Here is a 15,533-nt window from a genome sequence, read left to right as displayed (position 1 = left end):
GGGGGGGGCAATTGGAGAAGGAAGATGCACTCCAGCCACCAAAAAAGAAGACATTTACCCCTTCTAAGTCCCAAAATAGTGGGACCTTGCACCCATTTGCAACCCACATTCCACAATAGCGGTGATGTCTACCATATACAGTGAAGGGAAATACCCCAAATTATTATCAACATACTTCTGAAGGGGACTGTTGGTCTGAGAAACGCAGAGTTGGATCATCAAAATAAAAAATGGTAACCCAAATTATCCATAGATAATGTTTTAAAAGCCCATACTGGTCATCAGGTTATAGTTATCCATGAATATTGTGTGAAGGCTTCCATTTAAACCATAGAAGTGCTATGGGGGGACAGAAAGGAGCAGGAGCAGTATAGAAGTCCACAGGATAGCAGAAGTAAACCAAGTTGATAGTGGACAGTGTCAGTGGATGAGTTTGTTGAATGGGTAATGGCTGTCTGGCCAAATTAGCCAAAAGGACAAAGTAGGGCACAGAGTGAAAATACCCCTGTGTACTTTCAAAAACTATCAAAAATATTGTTCTAAAGAGAGCCATAACATTAATAAAAAAGCAGTTTTATGACACAAAATAGCATGATAGACTACAGAAACACCTAGGTGACAAAGCAGAACCCCTGAATAAGTGGTCTGTCTAGTTTCATTTCAAAACATTTCAAAATGCACATTTATAAAACAAAGTGGTGTGCTTTACAAATGTATTTAGCGGAGTTCTGCAGTAAGCCCATAAATGTAAATAAGTGAAAAAGCAAAGGGAGTGTTTTTTTCATGCACTGGGCCTGACCTGTGTTCCAGAGTTGGACTCCTCTGAACTAGTCTCATCTTTATCAACATTTAATGCAGTATAAACAATATGTAAATTTTAATAATACCTATAAGGGCAATCTGCCTGGCTTTACAAAAGAGTGTGACAAAATGTGAGCATGACTAGGATAATAAAATAAACAAGTTCAGTGCTGCACATGGCATGATTGCACATAAGAATGGGAGTGGCTTAAAGGGAGATGATTGAACAGAACCTGTGCTTATTCACTGTGAACACTGCAAACATATGTCACAGTCCTTCTATCCACATAATATTGCTAACAGTGGCAAATGATGAAATGCCCCAGCATCAGTGTGAGAAAAAAATCTCTCTGCATTGGTAGAGTCACTGGAAGAAAAAAATGCCGTTGGTGTTAGTTGGATGATTAAATGCCGCTGTGTTAGTCAGTGGAATTATAAATACAAGCAGTACAAAAGGAGTTGGCAGGAGGAGGTGGTATCCCCAAATTCATAGCAGACCCTTTAGGTCTTGTAGGAATTTTAGGGGGGACCCAATGCCAAAAAAAGCATGTGGTCCCCCCTAAAATCCCTTACCAGACCCTTGATCGAGCAGCAGCCTGGTAGAGCAGGACAAGTGTGTGCCTCTCCCCCCTCCTGCACCATACCAGGCCACATGCCCTCACTATTGGGAGGCTGCTTTGCCATGTCGATGAGGACAAGGTCTGTGGGCAGGGGGGCTTATAGGAATCTGGGTGCCCCCTTTCACACTGCGGGGGGGGGGTTGTGGCACAGAAATGTGAGGCAGCCAATGCACGCATTGATGATTTACTACCGGTGCTGAGAGGAGGAGAGCAGCCTCAGCATCATTAGACGATTCAAACACAGTGCATGTAGGACGAACAGTGCACTGGTACAATGTCTGTCTAATGCTATTTTATGGTTTATTTTCATCTAAACATACATTTACACTTGAAGACATAATTTGTGTAACATGAGGTTTGGGAATGTTCCCCTTGCTACTGGCCATACCTGGTTCTATGAACATAGTTGGCTTCCACTGAAAAGGAAACACACCAGTATCTTACACTATTTAGACCTAATTAGGCAGCTAAAATTCAAGATCTAGACTGGCCTTCATTCCAAGGGTTAAAGATCCCAGTTTAAAAAAAATCATCATCATCAAACAAATTAATCATCACTGTCTCTCAGGCTACGTATGAATGTACTGTGAGAATTAGCTCCAAAACAGTAGCGCATTAACCTCCTTGGCGGTAATCCCGAGTGTGGCTCAGGGTTAATTTATAGTAGCATAAGCCGTAACCCCGAGCCACACTCGGGATTACAGCGTAACGTTACTTACCTTGTCCCTCGAGCCGCGCTGTGTCCTCCGGCCGATGCCTTTCGGGTTCTCTCCCTTGCGAGCGTCCACGTCGCAAGGGGATGGAACCATCGGGAATTTTAAAAGTAAAAATAACGAAAGAAAAAAAAAAAACCCTGAAAAAAAATAGCAAAAAAAAATGAAATAATCAGACCGCCAGGAAGGTTAAGGATGCATCCACTTGCTGAAATCTTACTTTATTAAATCAAAGTTCACAACAAACAAGGCAATTACCCTCGAAGAGGTTCTTTAGCATCTTTTGGCAACACATGCCCATCCAGCTTCCCTGCTCTGTATTTTGCAGGTCCGCTGCTCCAGACTCAGACCTCAGGCCACTGTTGTTCCTCCAGACAGTCTCAGTCTTGTGATATGCGGCACATTTGGTTCTTTCCACCCGCAGCACCCTGCTGCACTGGACTCCACTCTGGGTGGAGTTTTCCTGTCTCCCAAGTTGAGCCCTGAACACATCCCAGCACACTCTTCATGAGGGTTGTACACAGGTGCACAATTAGGTGCTGGTCACTACTAACCCATGGACCCAGGAATGGAGATTTCGTCCCACCCAGAGCTCTAAGACTGGCCATACACCTTACAATTATCTGCAGGCAGGGGCATAACTAGAAATCACAAGGCCCCATAGCAAAATTTTGTATGGGGCCCCATGATTGCTAGTTATGCCACTTGCAGAGCCCACCTAAGAGTGACCCTGCAGAGCCCACCATAGACTCTCTACAGTGGGCTATGCAGGGTCTCAGATGGGCTGCCCACCTTACCTGTCAGCACTGTCCGCCTCCGTTGTGGCTGGGCCCCACCTCCTCTTCCATCCACGGGCCCCGCCTCCTTCTATCGACGGGCCTGCCTCCTCTTACGTCACTGGCCAGTGACGTAAGATTAGGCGGGGTTGCTCTTAGACAGGCCCCGCCTCCTCCTTCACTGCAGCGGTCCGAGAACTTGATGAGTTAGAACTCTCGATTGAACACCGGTGAAACCGGCTTCTTCTGCCGCAGCGGCTGGCTGTCACTGACACAGCCGCTGCGGAGCTGTGTCAGTGACAGCCAGCACCCTGATATGCCATAGCGACCCAGGCGGCCCACACGGCATCAGAGGGATGCCCTGGCTGGGCCCCCCTGTGCCCGGGCCCCATAGCGGCTGCCTGGGTCGCTATGGCGGTTCTTATGCCACTGTCTGCAGATTTTCTGTGGTCGGATGGAAAAGTTGCAACAGATTCCTCCATCTACACTTAACTGTGTGAATGGAGGAATCTGCCACTGGGCTAATCTTCAGTATCTTGCAGGGCAGCCCCGCTGGCTCTCTAAATACCTGAACAATCTGATTGGATGCAGGCATTGTTCAGGTGTTTTGAGAGCCAGCGGGGCCAACTAGCAAGATTAGGGAAGCTTGGCCCAGCTGGAGATTCCTCCATCCGCACAGTTAAGTGTAGATGGAGGAATCTGTTGCACCTTTTCCATCTGACCACAGAAAATCTGCAGATAATTGTAAGGTGTATGGGCACCTTAATAAATCTCCTGGCTCCGGGATCCCAACTATGATCAAGAAAACAAGGAAAGGACGGAAAAAGCAGTTCTTTCCTGGTACAAGTAACTTTTTCCTGGAGCCACTCAGCCCCTCTGGCTGAGAACTCTGGATGACTTTGAGGCCACCTATCACCATGGTATTGCCACGCAATGCCACAGTATGTAAATTGTTCATGGTCTGGAAGGCGTTAGTATTCTTGCAGACAAATTTAAGTATGATTTGGTCCAAAAATAACTTCAGAACAAACTCATCTACTTGATTGCATTTATACAGTAGTATTTCCTGCTAGTTAACTAGTATAAAGAGTGAGAGGAAATGGAAACTTCCACCTCGTGTAGCACTGGGAGCCCTCTCCCAATGTTCACACCTAGGCGTCTTTGAGGAGTTGGAAAAACGCTTTTAGACGCCAAACACAAGAAATACCATGATTTTCAATGGCCCCTGTTCACACCTGAGCAGCAAAATGCCAGCAGGAAAACGCCAAACGACTGAAAAAGTACAGGATCTTCTTTGGGCAGTAACAGCGCATTTTTGCGCCACAAGTCTCTGCTAGCAGAAGCCCCCGGTCAGCTGCAACATAAGGTTTTCATCACAATTTTGTTGCACAATTACAGCAAGTCTGCATTGCAAGTCTCCAACGTGCTTTGCAAAAGTGCTGTACACTTGCAGAGCTCTTGCTAACAAAACGAAAAAACATAAGCGCACAACTGATAATTGGTTACTGGAAAAAACACGGGCTATGAATTATGGTGTGCAGGCTCTCACTAGCAGGGAGAGGACCCTGCAAATTCGAATGGTAAACAGAAAAACACAAGAAAGAGCGCTACTACCTGATATTGAATGGCATCTATTCATGAGAGAAGGAACAAATATATATGACTTACAGTTGGAAGTCTGCAAATGTGTCGAGGATGGTGAAACAAGGAACGGTGTACAGAGGAAGTCCAAGAACAAAATACTGCAGCACTGGATGGATGAGGGAGCGCTGTGAAGTTACCTAGCGGCACGCGTGCACGGCTGGCCAGGCCGGGCCACGGCGGCTGAGGGGGGAAGGACCGCGGCGGTTGTGGAACCGGGACCGCGAGCGGCTGTGTTCGGTGCGTGTGTAGTGGAGTCAAATCGATGGGCAAAGTAGACGCTGTGCACAGACGGGCTCGCTGTATCGTGATGACTACGCGTTTCGAGGCACAACCTCTTTGTCAAGTCATAGGGCAAAGATGTGTGGCGGGAGGCACAGCACATTTTAAATCTGACACATGGGAGGGAAGTGGTGAGCTATTGGCCAATCATAGAACCGTGTTCAAGGAGAGGGAGGGACAGATGAATGACGGGACTAGTTAGATCACCATCAACACAGCCTTTGCTGTGTCCGCCCCCGGGGGCGTGTCCCGTCATTCATCTGTCCCTCCCTCTCCTTGAACACGGTTCTATGATTGGCCAATAGCTCACCACTTCCCTCCCATGTGTCAGATTTAAAGTGTGCTGTGCCTCCCGCCAAACATTTTTGCCCTAAGACTTGACAAAGAGGTTGTGCCTCGAAACGCGTAGTCATCACGATACAGCGAGCCCGTCTGTGCACAGCGTCTACTTTGCCCATCGATTTGACTCCACTACACACGCACCCAACACAGCCGCTCGCGGTCCCGGTTCCACAACCGCCGCGGTCCTTCCCCCCTCAGCCGCCGTGGCCCGGCCTGGCCAGCCGTGCACGCGTGCCGCTAGGTAACTTCACAGCGCTCCCCCATCCATCCAGTGCTGCAGTATTTTGTTCTTGGACTTCCTCTGTACACCGTTCCTTGTTTCACCATCCTCGACACATTTGCAGACTTCCAACTGTAAGTCATATATATTTGTTCCTTCTCTCATGAATAGATGCCATTCAATATCAGGTAGTAGCGCTCTTTCTTGTGTTTTTCTGTTTACCAGAGCTCTTGCTAAGACATTTAGGACTCTTGTTGTAGACTTGCCATGCAAATTTGCTACCAATTCAAAAAGTGTCAATTAGAACTAGTGAGGCAAGTGTTCTGCAAGTCTAAAACTTGCCAGGAATGTGTGCAGCAAGTTAACAAGAATTACCATTTAACCCTGTCACAAAATACTTTTAACATAAAACTTTTAACTGCAACATGTTCTGAAACTAGTAAAGGTTTTACTATCAAGTGTAGCCCCTATATAATATACATATATGTGCTATCACAGCAATTCTTGTTCCTAACTGTAAGGAGTTAACTTGACCCTGTGTGTGATCTGAAGCAGAGATTTGTGGGGATTGCAGTGCAGAGCTGACACTGGGGATTGCTAATAGAGCTCTTGTGAACTACGTCGGCTAGCCTAGAACACTACTACTGGTCAGTAGTTTAGAGAGGGTCGGACATTGTTAAAGGGAGACTTTAAAGGCATATACACCCCATTCAAGGGGAATGGTTTGGGACAATTAGCCTCTTGCGTGTCAGTGCTGGCAGCAGATAGCTGCAGCTACTGAGTTGCAGAGTGCCTTAGCCTGCTGTTAAATATTATTTCATGTGATTGTTGGGTTTACTATTGCCTTAGTTGCCTGCATATATTGTGTTAACATTAAAGCTGCTATAAAACTGTTCAACGGTGTGTTGGTGTGCTGTGGATCCACGATTTGGGTGGTGCATTGGTGTAGGGGGATAGAAACACGCGATCATTCAGCGGCTCCTTCGGGGGTGAGCGCTACACAAGCATAAAAGTATGACTATACATTTTTAAACCTGGTATTAAATGTACGGTAATAGTGCTCTAATTACTCTTCATTCATTTACAAACAGGTCTGTTGGTGTATTTGTACAAGTTAGGTGCCCCATATTTGGCTATGTATATGAATTTAGTTGGCCAACCAGCTCTGCATGGTTCTCCATAGAGTTATTTTCTTTAGATAATGGGTATCTCATTTAACACATCTTTTGGTGAAGTCAATAATTCCTAATTTGCAAAAAGTTACATTCCGTATGGCTCAGGCTAGGTTCAGCGCTGAGCAATCCGGGAAGTGCGATTGTCGCATGGCCCCGTTGATTTCAATGGGGTACATCCACGTGGCAATCTCAGAAAAGAGGTACATATACCTTGTTTTTGCGATGCGCGGTTGCCCATTGCATACGGGCGGAATAGCGACAGGAAGCCACACGATCTGCCCGGCACGACTCGGGTGCCATTAGAAAGTAATGGCACCCACAGCGCAATCGTCGGTGATGGGCGACTCTGTGGCCCCGCGGTCACAGATCGCCCAGGTGTGCACTGGCCCTCAGTTTCACCACTGTGGTATTAAACTTATATTTTTGATTATCTGATCACCTGGAAGAAATTATTTTGTTGTGATGGTTATATTTAGAAAGAAGCACTGCTGTATGTCCTTGTCTCAGATAACACATAGGGGTTAACTATGTAAATGTCAGAACTACTCAACAGACCATAAAACTGCACAGAGACCCTTTACACACTTGACTCCTTCCATCTACAGAATTCTCAGTTATGCCGACTATGCGCATTTCCGAACATGGTCAGGAAATGCCACCTACTAAAGCAACACATAGCAACAGGGTGAATAAGCTGTGTTCCAAAGCTTTTGTCCTGCTCTAGATAAAGAGTCTGCATAGTTCAAACTGCAGGATTAAGAGATCAGTGCTCTAAATTCTACTTTTACTTACATGTCAACTTGCATCCTATTAACCATTCCATTGCTGCTCAAAGCTGAACTCTGGGCTGGAAAAAAATACCCTTACAGTGGGTGCCCCCAATCCCCCCGCCTCCCTCCCCCCACTGAAAGTGTTAAATGCTCATTAAGTCTAGGGTGAGAGGAATAATGAGTAATACTTAATTTTTTGCTCCTGTAGACTCCCTCTACAGGTGAAATGTCCTCTCTAAGTTGCTCCTGGCCACCAGTGCACACTGCCCTTGTCCACCTACAATGTAGGACTAATAGTCCAATGTACGTGATGACGCAGTGATGACAGCCTGGAGCATCAGGGAGAAGAGGTCGAGTGCCGATTAAGTTAAATGATATCCCTTCCTTATCTCCCACCTCTTGCAAGGTAACAAGCATTTACCAAATTTTGGCAGCTGGACAGCCTTCTAATATAAACAAACAGCAGGTTTTTTAACTGCACTTTATGGAGAACCATAGAAGTGTGAATTATCATCCTAGAAGATTTTCCAAAAAAACTCGTGAGAAAAACTATCACTGTCTCAGAAATGGAACCATAACTGCAAACACTGCAGGGAATCATGAGCTTTGCTTGCTTTTACCAAGTCATCTACAGCCAGCTTTACATTTTTTGGGATAATAATGTGTAATCAGACCATGGCTCTGTATAATAAGAGAAATAAGACAACAGATACCCAAATAACAATCTTATGTCTGTAAGACATGTCTGTAAAACATCTGTAGGTAGTCACTGAATTTGGCAACTGTCTACTGGAAAGAAGAACATACAACTGCACAGGTTAGAGAACCTATCCTGTTTGCCGTTGCTCCCTTCTGATAGACTGGCATCTGCTCCTTGCCATCTCCAATTTTTAAAATGTCCACACCCAAGTTTATGTAGTGGGTTATTAGCACTCCTTGCATTTGCAGAACACTGACGGGAGCATGTTGTGAGAACTGAAGGATTGTGCCTTCATGACTGACCTCCCTCAGCATTCTTATTTTAAAGGACATTCTCATTGTCTTTGGCATGCCAGGCTTCAGAATAGTATAACATTCTAAAATGTTAAGATAATCATGTTTAATATGGCTTATAATGTGTTTTATGTAATGATATTTAAAGTATACATGGTTGAAGAATTGGCAAAAAACACTAAGGAACCCAACAAGGACTGTAGATAAGAAGGAAACCTATATACAAAGAGAACAAACAATTGGATACTGATAAACAGCAGAGTGACAGCTAAATCCACCCATATATGCAAAGGATAAACAAATATACACACCAATACAAAGACGTCTGCAGCCAACAATACACAGATCAAGAAAAACATATACATAAACAAATATAAAAAGAACAAAAGGAGGACAAAGACATGGCATTGGAGGGTGATTGTATGGGCAAGTGCCTGACTGTCCTCTACAATTTGTCTTGTGTGACCCACCTGTATACGTGCATGCCTGAAATCATCTGCCTGGCTCATGAAACGGTCACCCAATTGGGCCAAAATTGAGCAAATATTAGTTATGATGGTGGATATATAGTAGCCAACCTGACAATGCAAGTAATAACACAAAACATCTAGTACCTGAATCTGTTAGCCTTGTTATAGCTACATGCAGCAACATTGGTAATTGCAGTGATTAATGTAAGACACTTGTAACACACTATATCCAAGCTCTACAACAGCCATATTACTTGCTGTGTAGATTAATGATGCCAGAAAAGCATCAGATAAAAACTGTCGAGCTGAACCATGATTAAAAATAACTTATTAAATCCTCAAACCAGTATTGTTTATGCAAGCCAGATTACAATTTAAAGAAAAAATGGGGAGAAGTATCATCAGCATATTAGCAAAATCAAGTAAATCCATGTACTCCCATGATAACGGGTTCCTGCATAATCCAGCTTGTGTTCTGCTTTCTGCAATTTATCTTCACCACTCACAATGATTACTTGCGCTAGCTGAACTCAATCAGTTTTGAAATATAGCAAAGCAGAATTTGTCCAAAAGCTTCAGCAGACAATTCATCAGTTAACTTTATTCTTCCCATCCTGGCCTTTAAGATAAAATTAAAAAAACTATAACATTTATCACATAAATCAGATACCTTCATGAAGTAACAATGTGTTTAGTAAGGGTTCTAATGCTGGCTCATTTTAGGGCATACATATGCTTGTTCATTCTTAAGGTAGATACTGTTTTCATGTTTTTGTCTTATATGTTTTAGGTCCAATGGTGTCCCTAGCTTTTTCACCTCCTGTGGCGGCGGCCGGGAGGGGGCGGGGTAGTGGTGCATGCCACCCTTGACATCCCTACCATTTTTACATTTTTTGTGACTGACTTCAACTTGAGATGTACCTCGTGGAAGGAAATCTTATTATTATGTGTGTTAGTGTAACTGAAAATATAACATTTTAAAAAATGAGGAACATGTCATCAGAATTACAAATAAATGTACCTGCTTCTTAGTAAATTATTATATATATTTTTTTTACACTTGACAAGGGTCAAGTGCTTGTTTTGGTCTAGGGATGAAAATAAAGCAGATTTACTCACCTGATTCTCAGTCCTGCCTGTCTGCTAGACTGGTCACTGAAGCCTCTTCTCCCCAGGGCTCCAACCAGGGGCGAATCCAGAGTCTAGTCTCGGGGCGTGGGAGGCACTGCCAGAAAATAAGCCCCCCCATCTGGCTCTTCTACTGCTACTGTGCCATCCCTTTCCTCTCTCACTGTCACCGGTTAGCATGACCGGACTATAGCCTTGCAATTTATGTTAACATTTTTTGGGGACAGATAGAGCTTTCTTTTGGAGGTTATTTTCTTTACTATATAATAAAAAAAGTACCGTAAATGTAAAAAAAAAAAAAGTTTCCCTACGTTCTGTTATAAAACATTTATTCTTACCCATATTTTTGGTAAAACATATATATAGACACCAAACATGTCAAGCCTTAAAATTGCATGCGCCCGCAAAATACGCCCACAGGCGACGCTTAACACCAATTTGATGAGCAGTAAAAGCGTTTTATCAGTGATTAATGGCCCTAAAATTTCGGGATTTTTCAAACCCTGCCTCTGATCCTCGCACACGGCCGGGACATAGAGCTGTCATGCTGTCACAGAGTTAACTGCGGTTCAGTGTAAAAAAACCGGCATTTAACTTGTACTGTGCCGGTTCTTTACACTGAACCGCAGGTAACTCTGTGACAGCTTGACAGCTGTATGCCCCGGCCGTGTGCGGGGATGTACTCCTGTCACTGGTACGGTACCGCGGGTGGGAGCGGCTCTATCTCGAGGGGGGGCAATTGCCCCGTTGCCCCCCCCTGGATCCGCCACTGGCTCCAACAGTCTAAGGACATGGGGCGTCATCACGTCTAACACAGGTCCAGATGTGAGGATGCTGAGGGACACAGCCGGAGTGGAGGGGGAGAAGGGTGAGTGGTCAATACTGCAGGACTGAGGATCAGGTGAGTATATCTTCTTTATTTTTGCTCCTAACATTTTTGACCAAAACGAGTGCTTAACCCATGCAGTGCAGGGGTAGCCCCAATGGTTACTTTAAATAAATTCTGGAATTCTTCCTTAATTGTAAATTCTAGGGATGCAGCGATATTGGTATCTGTACCGATACCGAGTACCCGTACTCGCCCAAATGTTCCCGATACCGGAACTTCCATACACCCTCATCACTTGTTGACGAGGGAGCATGGAGTGGGCTTCCTCATCAATCAGGAAGCCAGGCAGCATGTAATGACTTGCCGCCCAGCTTCCTGATTGTCATTACCCGGCTCCCTGCCCCCTGGCTTCCTGATTAGCCAGGGAGCCGGCTCCATGCTCCCTCATCACATGGTGATGAGCATGGAGCCGGCTTTCCTGCTAATTGGGAAGCCAGTTGGCGAGTCATTACATGCCACCCGGTTTCTTTAATGAGACGTACTCGATACCGGAAAAACTGGTATCGGTGCATCCATAGTAAATTATCTACAGGTAATAATCTAACCACCCATCGCTATTTGCTTTAATTAGACATGTGGTGTTTAGTACAGATTTTATGCAAACACCTTAAAGCGGGATTAAGTGACCTTAACACTCCATCTTTTGTGGAACAACATGTCCCACGAGGCATTGCAAGACCCTGGCAGGGAGAGGCATGACTCAGAGGCAGAGTCATAATGGTATTTGTAGTTTTCACCACAGCTGGTGTGCTGAGGCTGCCTACCCCTGCCTTATATACATGGAATTTTCTGGAAACAGCTGGATTGCAAAGCGTGCTGGAACATGTGGCCTACAAATAGTTGTACTATCACAAGATGTCCATCCCTGCTGTAAGCTGTGTTACCAGAGACTCTTCAGTTAAAAATAAGAACAATAAACATTATCCAAACATTTTCCACTATCTTTAGGCCTGATTCACACCTAGGCCACAGCATTTTCGCAACTTAACGTTTTTGTGCTTTTTTTGCGCTGAATAAGGCGCGACAATATGCTCAGTGGGATCCAGGAATTATCTATAGCCTTGTTCAGAATGAGCATATTTTCGCAACTGATTCAGCACGTCAAAAAGCTTCATCAAAAAAGTCCCATTCATTCTTATGGCCCCTGTGTACACATTAGCAAAATGGCTGTCGCTGGAACAAAATACAGTGGGGCAGACCTCAGCTCGTTTTGGCCCCATAGACTCAATAGGAAACACTTGAAAACTAGCATTGCAATTAGTTTTGCCCGGTTTACGGGCCAGTTTTCATCACTCACCATTCTATTTTTTTCATAGCGCATATAATGTCCAGTGTTAGTATAATGTACGTGCACTTAGGTTGGAAATCTCTTTTATAGATTTTTAGGCCATTCATGCATGCTTTAGTTTTTCCCTTTCTCTTGAGAAAAGAAAATTATACTTACACTACTTTTGGTAAGTAATGGCTACTCAACAGGAAATTCTATGGAGAGATCTCATCCAGTAGACAAAGTTTTTTTGCACCAAGACAGACAAATCTGGTAATTGCCTACAAATTCTGTTCACCTACAGCTGATCCTTTTATAAAACATTATCAATCTAAATCTGGTTATACATCACAGCAAAACACGTATAGCCAAACGGAACAATCCAAAAGTTTAAGTATGAGCTAAACGCTGGAAGCTGCTGTATGATATTGACATTTCTCTTGTTATCAAACACCTACAAGTATTTTCATAATTGTAATGCTCTTGATAACTGGCAGGACTCTCCAAGACAGGCAACAACTGAATAACAGAACTCCAAGCAGGAAAACTTAATTTGCTTGATAGAGGTACATATGTTGAGAAGATTCCTATGTGCTATATGAAAGCAGAAAACCCCTTTAATATGTCGTACCACAGTTCATGTACAATTTGATTATATACGAACCACATCCACTCATGTAGCCCTTTTTGCAGCACATCATCAATCACTGCCATCTGATAACTCAACAGTCAATTATCTGTCCACATTGAATGCCTTGAGTAGGTCTAAAATGAGCCCAAGTATGGGCATCTTAAAATGTTTTTGTGTATTATGTGATTGCATAGGCAATAATTCACCTAGAAACTAGGGATGCACCGATATCGATACTATCGTACTCGCCCATATGCTTGGATACCGGAACTTCCGGTCAGAGGGAGATTTTCTCTGACCAGCAGTGCCGCGAGGAAACATGGAGCTGGCTTTCTAGCGTAATAACTTGCGGCCCGGCTTCCTGTTTGGCCAGGAATCTGGTTCTATGGCGATTGGCTGGAAAGCCGGCTTTGTGGCCAATCAACATTGAGCCGGCCAAACAGCCAGAATGGCCTGCCCCCCGCCTTTCTGATAGGCCAGGAAGCCGGGCTCCATGCTGATTGGCTGGGATGTCGGCTTCTCGGCCAATCAACATGGAGCCGGCCAAACAGCATGGAGGCGGCTTCAAGAACAAGAAGCTGGGCAGCGGGTAATGACAGGTTGCCCGGCTTCCTGATTGCCTGGGAAGCTGGCTCCATGCTACCGGAAGTATTGGTACTCGGTATCGGTGAGTACCAAAATATAAATAATCGATACTTGTACTCGATTAAAAAAAAAATGCACTACATTATACAGCACAGGGGTGTGGAATTCGTATCGCCCGACGCCCGGGACATGTAGTTCCGGGCGCCGGGCAAGTAGTTTTTTCACTGTTTTAGCCCTGCTATTGTGTGCTACCGCTCGGAAAACGCCGCAACCTGCCTGGCACGTCTGGGGTGCCATTTGAAAATAATGGCATTGCCAGCGCGATTGGCGGTGGTGTGCGATCTGTGACTGCCCGGTCATCGTGCACGAAACCGAGCGGATGGCTGGGTGGTCACGGAATCGCACACCACCGCCGATCGTGCTGTCAGTGCCATTATTTTCTAATGGCATCCCAGTCGTGCCAGGCAGATTGCGCGTTTTCCTCCAGAAATCACGGTTGAAAACACTGCGCGGTGCATGTCGTGAAAATAGGTACATGTACCTTTTTATCAGCGATTGCCACCCAGATGTAACCCCATACATGCGGAGGCTACCTAAAGGGTAAATTCACTTTCCCAAGTAATTTGGGGAAATGGAATTACCCGCACAAATCTCCCTCCCACTATACTTACCTTTCGGCGAACGGTCCTTTCCCCTCCACCAGTACGGGTGTACTATCTGTACCTGTTCCATGTATTCTGAATTTCGCTCGCAAATTGCAAGCACTCGTTGATCAACGCGGTCACCTGACGGCACTGACCAATGAGAAGCGCTTCTTAGCACCGCTAAACACGGTTTTGGTTAAAAAAAAATTTTTTGGGATCAGGACAAGTAGATTGTCATGAAGGACAAATAGATTCGGCCCCCGCTTTATTCCTTGGACAAGTAGTTTTTTCAAAAATTTCCACACCCCTGCAGCAATGCAGAATACCACCAGCTACGGAGGAGTACAAATCTCAGCAATACATTATACAGAAATGCAGAATAGTACCAGCTACAGCGGATTAAAAATCCCAGCAACACATTATACAGCAATGCAGAATGGCACTGGCTGTAGAGGACTACAAATCCCAGCAATACATAATACAGTAATGCAGAATAAAGCACAGAACAGAAACAGCAGGCAGTATTTCAAAAGTAGCTGTGGAGTTACGGTACAGTATTGCTACACTATACCTGTACATAGCACACTCTGTGCTGCCGCTCTGCTCCAGGGTGCCAGCCCAATGCCTCCAGACATAGGGTCTCAGGAGGGGGAGGTGTGCGGTGGGTCTCAGGAAGGGGAGATGTGTGGGCCGGCGGAAGTGCTGTAAACAGAGGCACTGCATGATTCCCAAGAAGGCTGCTGCCAGGTCCCCAGCAAGTGCGGGACTTAAGGTAACAGCTTCAATTTGCATAATTAAAGCGCCTGTATTGGAACATTTGCACGAGTACGAGTACTCGTCAAAATGCTCAGTATTGGTATTGGGGCATCACTACTAGAAACCAAAGAGATGCATGCAAAGTCAGTTAAAATTACAAAAATGTTCTTGCATGCCAACGTTTGTATGTCGAACGTTTTTACTATTTAACGCTACGCTGTGTGTTAATTAACTATTAAATAAACCTTGACGACAAACTTTTTTATAATTGTGGGGAAAAAAAAATCAACACTTACCTGCAGCTGTACACACCCCCAGGAATCTACAGATGCCTTCTAATACCACCCAGCTTGCCTGGCACTGCATTGTAACTACTGGCTAATGACACTGTACTGACACCACCTTCAGCATCACAGACATCACAAGCTTTCACGCGGTGGAAAGCTGTGCTTCTGAGTGTTTTGAAAACAAGAATCCCAAAGTGTATGTGACCGTGAAGCAACAGGCTCTGTCCACAAACATCCAGTTAATGCTGCTGTTCTCACCTCCTCAGTACATTCCATGACTCCAGCCCCCCTGTGTGTACTGGCTGGTGGCATTGTTCTGTTTAATAATTACCTGCACCAGGCTGCATGGAGGGTGCCCTCATTGAATGCAGCCTAGAAATCTGATTAAGGCATCTAAACCCCTTGATGCTGGAGGGCTTAATCTCTGCATGTTTAACTCCTTTTTTTTAATTTACACAGCTTTTAACCTTTCATCTGCAAGTCAGAGTAGCAAAGAGGCTGTATGCTTTGGTCTGTGACACATGACAATCAGGTATAACCAAT

At 44.8% G+C, this 15,533-nt stretch overlaps 1 protein-coding gene across 1 annotated transcript in view; it reads right to left on the bottom strand.

Annotated features, from left to right (window-relative positions):
* TMEM72 (transmembrane protein 72) overlaps positions 1–15,274 on the bottom strand; it is a 53,528-nt gene extending 38,254 nt beyond the window's left edge. The window contains exon 1 of the mRNA XM_018564101.1: positions 15,000–15,274. Within this exon, the coding sequence (XP_018419603.1) occupies positions 15,000–15,069 (70 nt within the window). The 5' untranslated portion in view covers positions 15,070–15,274. The remainder of the gene's footprint in view (positions 1–14,999) is intronic.
* Between the last annotated feature and the right edge of the window lie 259 nt (positions 15,275–15,533).

This window comes from Nanorana parkeri, unplaced genomic scaffold, assembly GCF_000935625.1.
Source record: "Nanorana parkeri isolate BGI_ZX_2015 unplaced genomic scaffold, ASM93562v1 scaffold725, whole genome shotgun sequence".
Classification (NCBI taxonomy): domain Eukaryota; kingdom Metazoa; phylum Chordata; class Amphibia; order Anura; family Dicroglossidae; genus Nanorana; species Nanorana parkeri.
The sequence above is the reverse complement of the archived record's forward strand: the minus strand, read 5'-3'. Positions and strand labels throughout refer to the sequence as shown.